Genomic DNA, 12,529 nt, shown 5'->3' with positions numbered 1-12,529 from the left:
CCAGTACAGACCCCTGGGGGACACCACTATTTACCTCTCTCCATTCTGAAAACTGACCATTTATTCCTACCCTTTGTTTCCTATCTTTTAATCAGTTACCAATCCATAAGAGAACCTTCCCTCATATTCCACGATAGCTTACTTTGCTTAAGAGCCTTTGGTGAGGGACCTTGTCAAAGGCTTTCTGAAAATCTAAGTACACTGTATCCACTGGATTTCCCCTTGTCCACATATTTGTTGACCCCCCTCAAAGAATTCTGGTAGATTGGTGGCATGATTTCCCTTTACAAAAACCATGTTGACTATTCCCCAACAAATCATGTTAATCTAGGTGTCTGATAATTCTGTTCTTTACTGTAGTTTCAACCAGTTTGCCTGGTACTGAAGTCAGGTTTACCAGCCTGTAATTGCTGGGATCGCCTCTGGAGCCCTTTTAAAAAAAATTGGTGTCACATTAGCTATCCTCCAGTCATTTGGTACAGAAGCTGATTTAAATGATAGGTTACAAACCACAGTTAGTAGCTCTGCAATTTCACATTTGAGTTCCTTCAGAACTCGTGGGTGAATGCCATCTGGTCCTGGTGACTTATTACTGTTTAGTTTATCACTTTGTTCCAAAACCTCCTCTAATGACACGTCAATCTGGGACAGTTCCTCAGATTTGTCACCTAAAAAGAATGGCTCAGGTTTGGGAATCTCCCTCAAATCCTCAGCCATGAAGACCAATACAAAGAATTCACTTAAGAAAGGAAATTAGTTTCCTTTCCTATTCTGTCCCAGCCCAGCAGGCACTCCAGTCTGCCTAAGCGGGAGACTTTTTTTTGTATTTTTCATGACATTTTAGTGGCCAAATACCATATTTCCTTGTTTTGCAGAGGAAGCCTTCATAAATGGCCCCCTTTTTGATAGTGTCATTCTCACCAATTTGCTTCCTCCAACTAAGCCACAGTCACCAGTTTTCACCCACATGTACGAAGACTCTGATCATTTATCAAGGCTTGGAAACAGTTGACAGTTGCTTGCAGAAAGAGTTGGCCACCACGTTTTATTGTAACTTAATTGGTCTCCTCAAAGAATGATGGTTTCCTTGCAGCTTTCACTGATCAGAAATGAACTTCAGTGATCTTAATGTTAACAATTGTTTCCCTATAATTAGCCAGGATGGGCAGGGATAGTGTCCCTAGCCTTTGTTTGCCAGAAGCTAGGAATGAGCGACAGGGGATGGGTCACTGGATGATGACCTGTTCTGTTCATTCCCTCTAGGGCACCTGACATTGGCCACTGTCGGAAGACAGAATACTGGAGTAGATTAACCCTTGACCTGACCCAGTATCCCCATTCTGATGATCTTATATTCTTAAAGGTCTGACTGATTTGAAATATTTCCCCAAGGGTGACAGCCCCTCTTAAATGGGCACTTAAATGTGGAGGGCCAGATTTTCAAACAAGGCCAGATCACAACTGCATGTATAAAAATAAATGCAACTGCTCAACTAATTTGCATATTTAATAGCCTTAAGCACAGGATCACATCATGTAATTGCACATTCAACTCTCCAGCACTGGTCTTTGCCGTGCACAGATACCTGATGCGTGCATGCAATTGCAGTAACTGTGTGTGGAAAGTAGATATTGACTTGCCTGCCTTAACCTGTAGGGAAGTCAAAGTACTTCACTCTTATATAGGGCTTTTCATTCTCTATATATCCCAAAGTAAGCATCATTAGCTCAATTTTGCAGATGGAGAAAATGAGCCAGAGGGGTGAAGTGATTTGCCCAAGGACACTCAGTAGCAAAGCCGGAATTAAAACTCGGGTCTCTTGACTCCCAGTCCTCAGTTGTATCCACCATGGCACAGTGTCTTGGCCTCTATTTTCTAACAGCATCTGCAATGTTTTCTTTATGAATTTCAAAAATAAGTGAAGCTGACATCTATTAATAGCTCTGCATTATTGCAGGCAATGGAACAGATTTAGTGCTGTTTTTCTCCTTTTGAAATGTTTTTTTCTAATAGATTCAAAACTACTGGAATCAGGATAGTCTAAGTACTGTACAACATGTGCATAAATCAGCTGCTGAGGTGTCAAATTGCTTTAAGAATGTTTCTTCCAATATGCAGAACTTCCTTTCATTTAAAAAAAAATTATAATAAACTGAAATATAACCAGTACAAAGCTCCTAGCATTCTAAACCTTATTTATATTTCATAGTTCAGAAGTTTTCATATTTTAAATGTGAAGATCTTGAGGATTAATTTAGTTGGCAAATTGCAGCAAATTATAGTGAATGACTGAGAGTCAAAGCGCCAGTGAGGGCAGTGTTTGTGATTTTTATTATTCTGATCTGCTCTTTGTAAATCATGTCTGTCTGTTCTACTGACTCATTCAGGGAAATGAGGTCAGATCTTTGTTGTGAAGTGTGACTTAATTACAGACCTTTTTTGGCTTTTGTTCTTATTGGAGCTACCCTATTAGTCATTGCTTGCTTTTTCTGCTTAAACATACTTCATCTTGCCAGCAAACACACCGCATATTAATTACACTGGGGTAGCTTGTGACTGCACACCTGTGTAGTGAAGTCCAAAGCCACAGTCTCACCCTTTAGGTGATGACCAGGTAAAGGCAGAATAAATCATGGTGATCTGTTTTGTTGGGATTCTTTGAGCAGATTGGGCTTGATTCTGCACCACTGACACTTGAATCAGTTTCTTCCACACTGACTCACTCTTATGCCCCAAATGGTCCCACTAAAGAAACCAGGACCTCTTCCATGGTGAGTAAGGATGGCAGAATTGGGTCCATTGTGTAGTTCTGGCTCCAACAGGTAGCTCCATTGCCTTTGCAGGGGCTGCTGTCTATGCCATGGAGGTGAGGGATGCAGGCCACCTTTACCCACCCTGGCTTGACCCAGCTCCCATCCGCAGAGTGTGCTCAGGCCTGGGATATGGAACCTTACTCCCCGGGGAGCCCCACTGATCTCAGTGGGGTGAGACTCTTTGCAGGCCCTGGCACTGCCCCTGGGAGTGAGGGTGATGAAATCTGGTCCACTGTGTGTGTGGCAGTTCCGATGGCGAGAGGCCAGGCTGTCCCCAGCTGTGCGGCAGCTGCAGGTGCCTGGGATAGACAGTTGGACTCACCTGTCACTCTGCTTCCTTCCAGACAGATGTCATGCACCAGAGCGTGTTTGAGCTGATCCACACCGAGGACCAACAGGAGTTCAGGCGCAACCTTCACTGGGCCCTTAACCCACCTCCCACTCCCGAGAGCAAACCATCGCCTGATGGTAGGTGCAGGAGACTAAAGAAAGGGAGGTGGCATAGAGCCTGCTAGGGGCCCGGCCAGTTCTGTTAGCAGCCCAAAGACCACCGGGAATGTCCTGCAACTCTTCACTGTTTCCATAAGATAGTTGCTTTAAAAATGCTGTTGTATTCCTGTTAGTCCTGGGCAGGTCCTGTCAAGAGGAGTTTGGTCCTGGCCCTCAATGGCGGAGACAGATCGTCCACTAGACCTGCTGCCTACAGACACCACTCGGTTCAAGCCTCAGCTGCAGTAATGTGCAGAAACAACGAGGAGTCCTTGTGACACTTTAGAGACTAGCAAATTTATTTGGGCATAAGCTTTCGCGGGCTAAAACCCACTTCATCAGATGCATGGAGTGGAACATACAATAGGGAGGTATAAATACACAGCATATGAAAAGATGGGAGTTGCCTTACCAAGGCAGGTGCAGGTCTCTCAGATGGCAAATCCTTCATTGAGGCAGCTGTGAACTGAAATATTCTCTGTGCAGTGTCCAGCTTGTGCACTGAATAAGGCAGAGGTCCTATGTCAACGATAGAGAGAGATCTTGTAACTCAGGGCTGCACCCACAGCAGGCCATTGGAACTTTCCTGACTTTTGAGTGCTTCACTTTGAAACAGTCCTGTTCTTCATGTGCATGCAGGTTTTTGTAGGGGGCGTTTAATTAGAAAGAAGGAACCAAGTGTGTCCATCAAGAGGAGATTTTTTGCAATACCTTCAATAGATATAGCTGCTGATGCACGTTGTCACCTTGTTGGGAGTCTCCGCACTTCCGTGTGTGTTAATTTGGGCTCTCCTTTATCCCACATCCTTTAGGTGAAACAAGTATCAGCTCCTCCATTATCACTTACAAGCCCAGCCAGCTGCCTCCCGAGAATTCCTCTTTCCTCGAAAGGAGCTTTGTGTGCCGATTCCGCTGCCTCCTGGATAATTCATCTGGGTTCATGGTGAGTAAGAACCTGCATCAGCCTCTCCTCATTAGTGTGACATTAGTGCAGGACTGCTCCTTTAGTATTCTCACCCTCACACACACACACCCATTGGTGGCAGAGGACCCTTAACACAGCTCTGCCAGGGCAGAATTCTCCCTACCAGAACAAGGGGGCTGTTTCTATGACAGGCCTGTTTTTTCCTTTGAGCCTTCAGTCAATCCTTGACCATCTGGAACAAAGGCCTTCTCCACACCAGCCTTTGTTCTTCAGTCCCCCTTCCACTTCTAGCACATCTCTGCCGGTGGGAGCACTAGTCTGGACAGACCACTGGCATTTTGAGCACCTCGTGCTCTAGAAGTGTTAGGAACATGGTCAGACAATGTCCTCATACACACTAGCTCTTCCTCTGTGCTACCACCAATGGAGCTGCACTGGTGGTGGGACAATGTAAGAACAAGGCAGCTAAAGTGACATACTTCCACTCCTAAATTCATTGGGGGCAGAATGTGGCCCCTGATCTATCAGGGCAAACCTGCTGAACACCAGTGAATCTCCGTCTAATCGCCCTGGGGGTCAGCAGCTTTTGGAATGGCCCTTATGGGGCACAGGCAGCAGCTCAAAGCGGGACATCCAGTGAACAGCCCTGTCCTTGGCTGATGCCCGGATCTGGAGTGGAGGATGTAAACTGGCTTAACTTCCCCTTTGGCCCTGCTCCCCCCCCACACACACACACAAATAATACATAGTGTGGTTCACCCACAGACCAGGGTCAGGACAATTGTTGCCTAAATAGAGGGGTTTGTCTGGATTCTGACAGGAGAATTTGCTTGTGTTAAACTTCAGCAAACAACAAAATGGCATTCAGTTTTTGGTGGCATTCTGGAATGGTGATTTTAAAAGTGACTTTCAAAATGGAAAAAAAGGTCTGATGTTCCCCAGTGCCTGCGTTCTCCAGGGGAGGACCCAGAAATGCGGCTTGGGAGCTCACTCAACCCTTAATGGAAGGAGCAGAGGGACAGACTCTTTAAGAACCATGCTTTTCTCCAATCTGTTCGCCAGACATCTGAGTTAAATATCTGTCACAAAAACAAAGATGCTTGAGAATCACTTCCAGGAAAATAAAGCCTTTTTTTCTTTCCCCCTAGGCCTTATTATTACATCATAAAGCTTCTATCAAGTGCACCAACTCCATTACTGTTATGTTTTCAGCTTTTTAAGTGATTGGGAGGAGATTTCCCAAAACAAGGACTTTGCACACACAAAAGCACCACTCTGGGTCAGTTCTGCATGAGGGTATGGCTCTAGGTGATACTGCCTGGCAGCGAAAGTATGAAGGTTGGTGAATGCCTCATGCAAAATGCTAAGAGGGCTGGTTGGCTCAGGGGACTGGTAATAGGTTGAGAAGCTTTTCACGGCTTGATCACCAATTCAAATGCAGCTGCTGTTGGTAGTGACCAAAAGTCATTCAGGCCTCATAGCTGTGTGATGTCTAAATGCACTTCACAGTGTGGTTTCAGCCCGCAAGCAGGTGTGAAAAGTCACCCTCACAGCTTGTGGCTAAGTGGAAGCCAGAGACTGAATGGACATGGTAACTGTGCTATCCTCAAAAAGAAAAGGAGTACCTGTGGCACCTTAGAGACTAACCAATTTATTTGAGCATAAACTTTCGTGAGCTACTTCATCAGATGTTACTCTGAAACCTGTGCTATCCTCTTAACCCCTAGTGGCCTGAGACATATTAGTGAAAAGCTGGGTTAGCTTGTGCCATCTGCTCTGTGGAGGGTGGATGTCAAATACCAGTGTTGTTAGTCCGGCACAGTTCACCAGCACTGGCTTCAGTTGCACTAATAATACTCAGAGCTCTGTTGGGGTGATAGTTGCATCATGTGGGTGGTGCTTTTTCCTGGTGTTCCCTTACACCTATTCTCCCAGTAAACCAGACTGCTGTGCCCAGGGGCATGTGCATGTGCACTATTCCTGAGCCTGGAATGGCTTTTTCCTCACCCAGCACGCAGTCCCTAATCCTTAGCAAGGTGCTTTGTAGAAAGGTTTGGATGCCTACTGTGTGAAAAGCACTCTGTTTGTTAAAACCACCTTTGGAGCCAGCCCTGTGACGTTTACATTAGATGGCCTGGATTTTCAGCTACAGGAAGACATGGCTGAGGCCTTTATTTTAGAGCAGTATTTTCTGACCATGCAAGATCACCACAGCACGGGTCCCAAAGGACTGGCTTTAAGGATGTCGATGCTTTGGTTGGATGTGTGTGTTAGCCAGCCAGAGGGGGCACGTGTGAATGGGAGGAAGCACAGATAGGAAGCTGTGCGAACTTTATTCCTCAAAGAACAGACCACATGACTGCCAAGGAGACTAGCAACAGCACTGCAGGAACACACCAGATCCCATTGGCAGCCTGAAATGTTGCCATACCAGGGCTCAGCTCGCACAGAACAGCCCAATAAGGGAAAGATGGGAGCAGTGAGGAGCATGGTTCTGCTCAGTAAAGTTAAGGTGGGCCTGACTCAACGTCCATTGAAGGCAATGGAGGGTTTCTGATTTCCTCCAGTGGTCTTCGAATCAGGCCCTGTAAGAAAGTGACATCAAATTTCCCCCTGTGTCTCTACAAAAGCCTATCTGCTCATTCATTAGAAACAAAGCGATACAGAGGGACTAAAAAGAGATTTAAAAAACTCGCCTCTTTTGGTGACTTTTCACTGCATTGTCTCACTTTCCTTTGCCCTCCTATTACAAGAAATCTAGCACATGCTTAGATTGGTGCTTTGGCCACATGGCTGTGCCTCATGTTCTGACTCCTAGGGTATCAGTTGTACAGCAGGGGTGTTTGTCTGTATGATGATTTATTACTTTTAGCCATGAGGGAATATATGGGCATCAAGGCAAACCTATCAAATTTTAGTTTGATAACAAATCTGCTGCAGCACAAACACTGTCATTGCCAAGGAAGGCTAAAAAAAGAGGAAGAAGTGGGCAAAAGGAGACAAGGAGCTGAAATTGTACCTTTTTCTAAGGCTATGTCTACACTACAACTCAACACTCAGGGCTCATGGATCTCAGGCTGCAGGACTATAAAGCTGCAATATAAGCATTTGGCTCTGGGACCTGCTGGGTTTAGACACCGCTACACTCTGTGTATAATAGTTACTGTCCTTGGGGAATAGATGTGATGTTGCTTCGCAACTGCTTCTTGGGGATTACCTAAAAAGTAAACTATTTGAGTGAAAGTTAGGACACAACAGAATCTGCTGTTTGAATGAAATTAACCAAGTATTTTAAACGGATGCCTCTAGGAGAAAAACGAAAATCACATGCACAGAGTCTGAGTAATTGCATGTGGTGATGGTTTGGTTTTTATATTCAGAATTGATTTCATTTTAACAAGCACATTAAAATACAGGCTGCATTTTTTAAAAAAAATAAAACCCTAATAGGTATTGGGGCACTACAGTAAAATCAAATGACTCAACAGAGTAAAAAACAATCATATTTTTAAACAAAACAATTATTGAAATCCTACGTGTGGTTGAAGATGTTACGTTACCAAAATGGAAGTGAGTGGTGACCCAGATTCCTGCTAGGCACTTCCCTCCAGCTGACAGGTGATGTCACTTCCTGTATTTATTTCCAGTAACTTTTCAAGGGCAATAAAATGTGCAGTCAGAGAACTAACTGAGGTCCATCCCTGCCTCTCAGACCTCTCAAACAGCTGAGCAGCATGGCTACTCCCTCTGGTTTTGCATTGGATGAACATTTGATGAAGGTGGGGTACGGATTGCTTTTGGGTGTTTGTTGGAGATGGGAGAACTGAAGTGTGTAAGCCACAATGCTGCAGGCAGCGGGAGGGGGGAAGGGAATTCGTAAGTCTTTACTTCTCAGTTCCCGACTTGTAAGGTTTTGGGTGGGATGGGTTGTGTCCTGCCACCACTGAAACTGTCTCTACTGTAATTTTGTTTGTGAGCTCACATGAATAGAGATCACAAGAACAGGTCCTACCTATGTCCTGACCTTACAGCATGGGTCTAACCTGGTTTATGGCATTGTTGCCACAGGGTACAGCTACACTGCAATAAGACAGCCACAGCTGGCCTGGGTCAGCTGACTCAGGCTGCGGGGCTATTAAATTGCAGTGTAGACTTTCAGGGTTGTGAGGGAAGAGGGGTCCAGACTCAGTGCCAGGGGATTTTGTGCTCCAGCAGCACCTCTGAAAATCTCCTCTGAATAGCATACAGTCCCGATGATTCAGTGTTCATTGGCTTTTCTCTCCTTCCCCTAGGCTTGTCTTGTTCGTTTGCATTTACTTATTAACAAATGCTGTATTTGCTTTAAACAGGCCTTTTGTTGCTGAAGTTAACAGCCCCATTCATGTTCTCGAAGTGACTCCTCTTTTTTCTTTTCAAGGCTTTAAACCTTCAGGGCAGGTTGAAATTTCTCCACAGCCAGAATAAAAGGTCTGAGGATGGGTCCCTGCTGCCACCCCAGCTGGCTCTCTTTGCCATCTCCACTCCCTTGCAGCCCCCCTCCATCTTGGAGATCAGAACCAAAAACTTGATCTTCAGAACCAAGCACAAACTGGACTTCACCCCCTTGGCATGTGATGCCAAGTAAGTACAGAAGTTGGGACTAATGTTGGCATGTGCTGTTAAACAAGATTTTCCCCAAATACTCTTATAAGCAAGACTCATGTTACATTCAGCATCTTTCTGTGGTGTTCCATGTTTGTGCAGCTCCTGGCACGGGGGGGTCCTGGTCCATGATGGGACCTCTGAGGAGCTACTGAAATACAAATAAATTAATAATAATAATTAATTACTTAGGAAAGGTATCTATTTGTTTTTTAAAATGTGGTTAATACAGCTAGTTGAAATATTTTTTTTAACAAAAAGGGTTTTGGGGAGGAAAGTGACTTGGTTTTTTGCAAAAAATTGTTAGAATGTTTTTCTGGGAGCAGGGTACTCTTTATCAACCACATTGAAATTATCCAAATGACTGTTGAAGATTTTCAGTTACTGGGAACACAATTTTTGGTAAATGAAAAGTATTGTTAACCAGGTCAGTAACATTTTTGATTAAACACAATTGGATGGGTGGAGAAATTAAAAAAATAGTTAAATAAAAAGGGAGGGGGTCCATTTAGAATCCTTCAGCATGGAAACAACATTTTCATTTCCAAAACCTTTCCAAAACTAGTAGTTCATTTTTCAGCTAACTGTAGTAGTCAATATCCTTGCTTATGGAAGTGAAAGATTGGTCCCATGGGTTAGAGTCAGGCACAGATAGCAAGTGGCTGGCTAGGCTTCTCTGCAGACTTCTGCCAGTGCACCCTAACCTGGACCTGCAGCACAAGTTCTTGAAGCAGGAATCAGCAGTTGTGTGGGGATTATGGCCCACATCCTCAAAGATATTTTGGTGTCTAGTGCTCATTGAAATCAGTGAGACGTCGGTGCCTAAATACACTTGAGGACATAGGCCTATGTGATTTGGCCCTTGACCCACCCTGGCTTGAGATAAGACCTATCCCCCAATTTATGTCACTCGTGACTGAAGTACTAGCTGGATCAAAACTGTCCTGTGTCAGTGGTTCTGAACCAGGGGTCCACATACCCCTGGGGATATGCAGAAGTCTTACTTATCTAGATATTTGCCTAGTTTTACAACAGGCTACATAAAAAGCACTAGTGAAGTCAGTACAAACTAAAATGTCATACAGGCAATGACTTGTTTATACTGCTCTATACACTGAAATGTAAGTAGGATATTTATATTCCAATCAATTCATTTTATAATTATATGGTAAAAATGAGAAAGGACGCACTTTGTCAGTAACAGCATGCTGTGACACTTTTGTATTTTTATGTCTAATTTTGTAAGCAAGTAGTTTTTAAGAGAGGGGGTATGCAAGGTAAATCAGACTCCTGAAAGGGGTACAGTAGTCTAGAAAGGTTGAGAGCCACTGTCCTATGTAAAGGCTACAGCCAGCCTTTGCTTCCATTGACAGTATTTGAACAGCCATTGGCATTCCAGGCCTCCTTAGCCTTGCTGTGTCTGTTTTGTTCCCGTTGTGCTACTCTTTAAAAGAAGAACATCCTGCTTCTGGTCTCTGCCCTGTCACACTCTTCACAGCCCCAAGGAGCTGTGTACTCTGTTAGCCTCTGGCTGCTCATAATTCAGATTTTTTTTTTTAATTAATCCTTGTGTGGGGAACCCTCCCTGGGCACAGGGACCATGCAAAGCCCTAATTTAAATGGTTAAATGCTGCTTAGGCTTCCTGGGACCTTCTGCACGGGGGTGAATTCCAGCCAGTTTCCTGAAATCTTGCTCCTTCTTAGTCTGTTGGGATCCATTCCACTCTTTACAAAGCTTCCCACTTTAACAGTACTGCCCCAGGTAACACAGTTAGCTGAGGAGGCCTAGCTAGGCCTCTCTTTGAAGGGGTTCAGAGGGCAGGAGGGGACTCAGGGTTGGGGCACGGGAGGGGGTTTGGGGTGCAGGCTCCAGGTGGCACTTACCTCAGGTGGCTCCTGGAAGTGGCAGCTTGTCCCCCCTCTGGATCCTAGGCAGAGGCGCGGCGAGGCGGCTCTGTGCACTGCCCTGTCTACAGGCACTGCCCCTGCAGCTCCCATTGGTCACGGTTCCCGGGCAATGGGAGCTGTGGAGCCAGCACTTGGGGCGAGGGCAGCACGCGGAACCCCCTGGCCACCCCTGCTATTAGGAGCCAGAGGGGGTCATGCCGCTGCTTCCGGGAGCTGCGCGGAGTCAGGCAGGGAGCCTGCCTTAGCCCTGCTGTGCCACCGACCGGACTTTTAACAGCCTGGTCAGCAGTGCTGACTGGAAACGCCAGGGTCCCTTTTCGACTGGGTGTTCCGGTCAAAAACCGGACGCCTGGTAACCCTACTCTCTGCTCTGGTGCACGGGTGGGGTAGTACAGGGCAGGGCGCGGAGGAAAGCCATTCTTCACCCACCAGGGAGGGAGGGAGCAATGCTGCTATCTCCTGTGTGCCCAGATCCAGGGTCTGGGTGATCCTGTCAGGGGGCTCTTACTGACCGCCTGCCCCACGGATGAGGCGATGTCTCCATTGCAGAACTGTAAATAAGCTGGGAATGGAGTGTTGCTAGAAGCCTTTTCCCCTAGCAGCTGGATTGTTGAGGGCCAGGCTGCTGACCTCTCTGTAATCGTGGTGCTCTGCTCTTCTACCCCAGAGGGAAGGTCGTGCTGGGCTATACGGAGGCAGAGCTGCGGGTGCGTGGTACCGGGTACCAGTTCATCCACGCCGCTGATATGCTGTACTGTGCTGAGAATCACGTCCGAAGTAAGACTGTTAAAAATCTGCAGGTTTGGATAGTTAATCTGAATGCAGTGTGAGTGACAGTCCAGAGACACAGCTGGAGGTGTCTTTGGAGGGAGATGGTAGAAAAGTGTGGAGCCTTCTAGGGCTCTGACAATGTTATCGAAAAGATCTGCTGTAGGCATTATTTGGGGGACGTTGTCTGGCCTATGTTATACTGGGGGGGAGTCAGAGTAGATGATGGCAATGGTCCCTGGGCATGCTGACCTAGAACAAGCTGGCCAGGGTCAGCTGTCCAGCCAACAAGCCTCTGTCTGTGCTGTGTTGTGCATTATACAAAAGTCTGGCTCTGGTGTGCTGGAGGGACTCTGTCTAACTTAGCCAGAACTCCTGTCAGGGGCTCCACAGCAGCACATGCTCTGCCACCTGCAGATGCTGCCCCCTCCACCTGGCCCTTTCAGGGATCGCCCTGGCAGCACCACAGCAAGTAACCCTCTTAGCCCTGTCCATCCCTCCTGCATCCCTGTGCAAGGCTGTGGGCACCCTGGCTGGCTAACCAGTCCTAAGGGCTTCAGGAGAACAGAAATTAGGTAGATTCCCCTTTAAATTCCATTCCTGGCACCAGCTGCTGTAGTCACATGGGAGCAATCTCCACGGGAGCACCACCTGCAAAGCCCTGTTACTCGGGCTTGGTACAGGCTGCCCAGAACATCCCCCAGAAAGAACTGGTGGGAGATAACATCCAGGAGTGCAGGCCATGTCTCCGCCTTCCCTTCTTGTAGAGGTTTTCAGTAAACCCTCCCTTTCAAACAGACTGCAAGGGGGGATGCACTGGGGCTACTGCGGTGCTGCACAGTGCCACCAAGGCTCTGGCGAACACGACTGCTGGGTTACTCTTTGACTCATGGGGCAGGAGCCGAGGGGAGCGGTGCCTGGATCCTTCCTTGTCCCCTTGTGAATCCACACAGGGCTGGGCCCAGTGTGGCCCAGGAACTTCTC

At 46.5% G+C, this 12,529-nt stretch overlaps 1 protein-coding gene across 2 annotated transcripts in view; it reads left to right on the top strand.

The window, feature by feature from the left end:
* Positions 1-12,529, top strand: part of LOC140895914 (aryl hydrocarbon receptor-like) — a 131,221-nt gene that overhangs the window by 107,882 nt on the left and 10,810 nt on the right. For both annotated transcript variants that reach the window (XM_073306818.1, XM_073306819.1), the window contains exons 5-8: positions 3,159-3,282; positions 4,116-4,246; positions 8,646-8,848; positions 11,445-11,554. In XM_073306818.1, coding sequence (XP_073162919.1) covers positions 3,159-3,282; positions 4,116-4,246; positions 8,646-8,848; positions 11,445-11,554 — 568 coding nt within the window. The remainder of the gene's footprint in view (positions 1-3,158; positions 3,283-4,115; positions 4,247-8,645; positions 8,849-11,444; positions 11,555-12,529) is intronic.

Source organism: Lepidochelys kempii, chromosome 11 (genome assembly GCF_965140265.1).
Source record: "Lepidochelys kempii isolate rLepKem1 chromosome 11, rLepKem1.hap2, whole genome shotgun sequence".
Taxonomy (NCBI): Eukaryota; Metazoa; Chordata; order Testudines; family Cheloniidae; genus Lepidochelys; species Lepidochelys kempii.
Note: the sequence above shows the minus strand (reverse complement) of the source record. Positions and strands in the feature narration are given on the sequence as shown.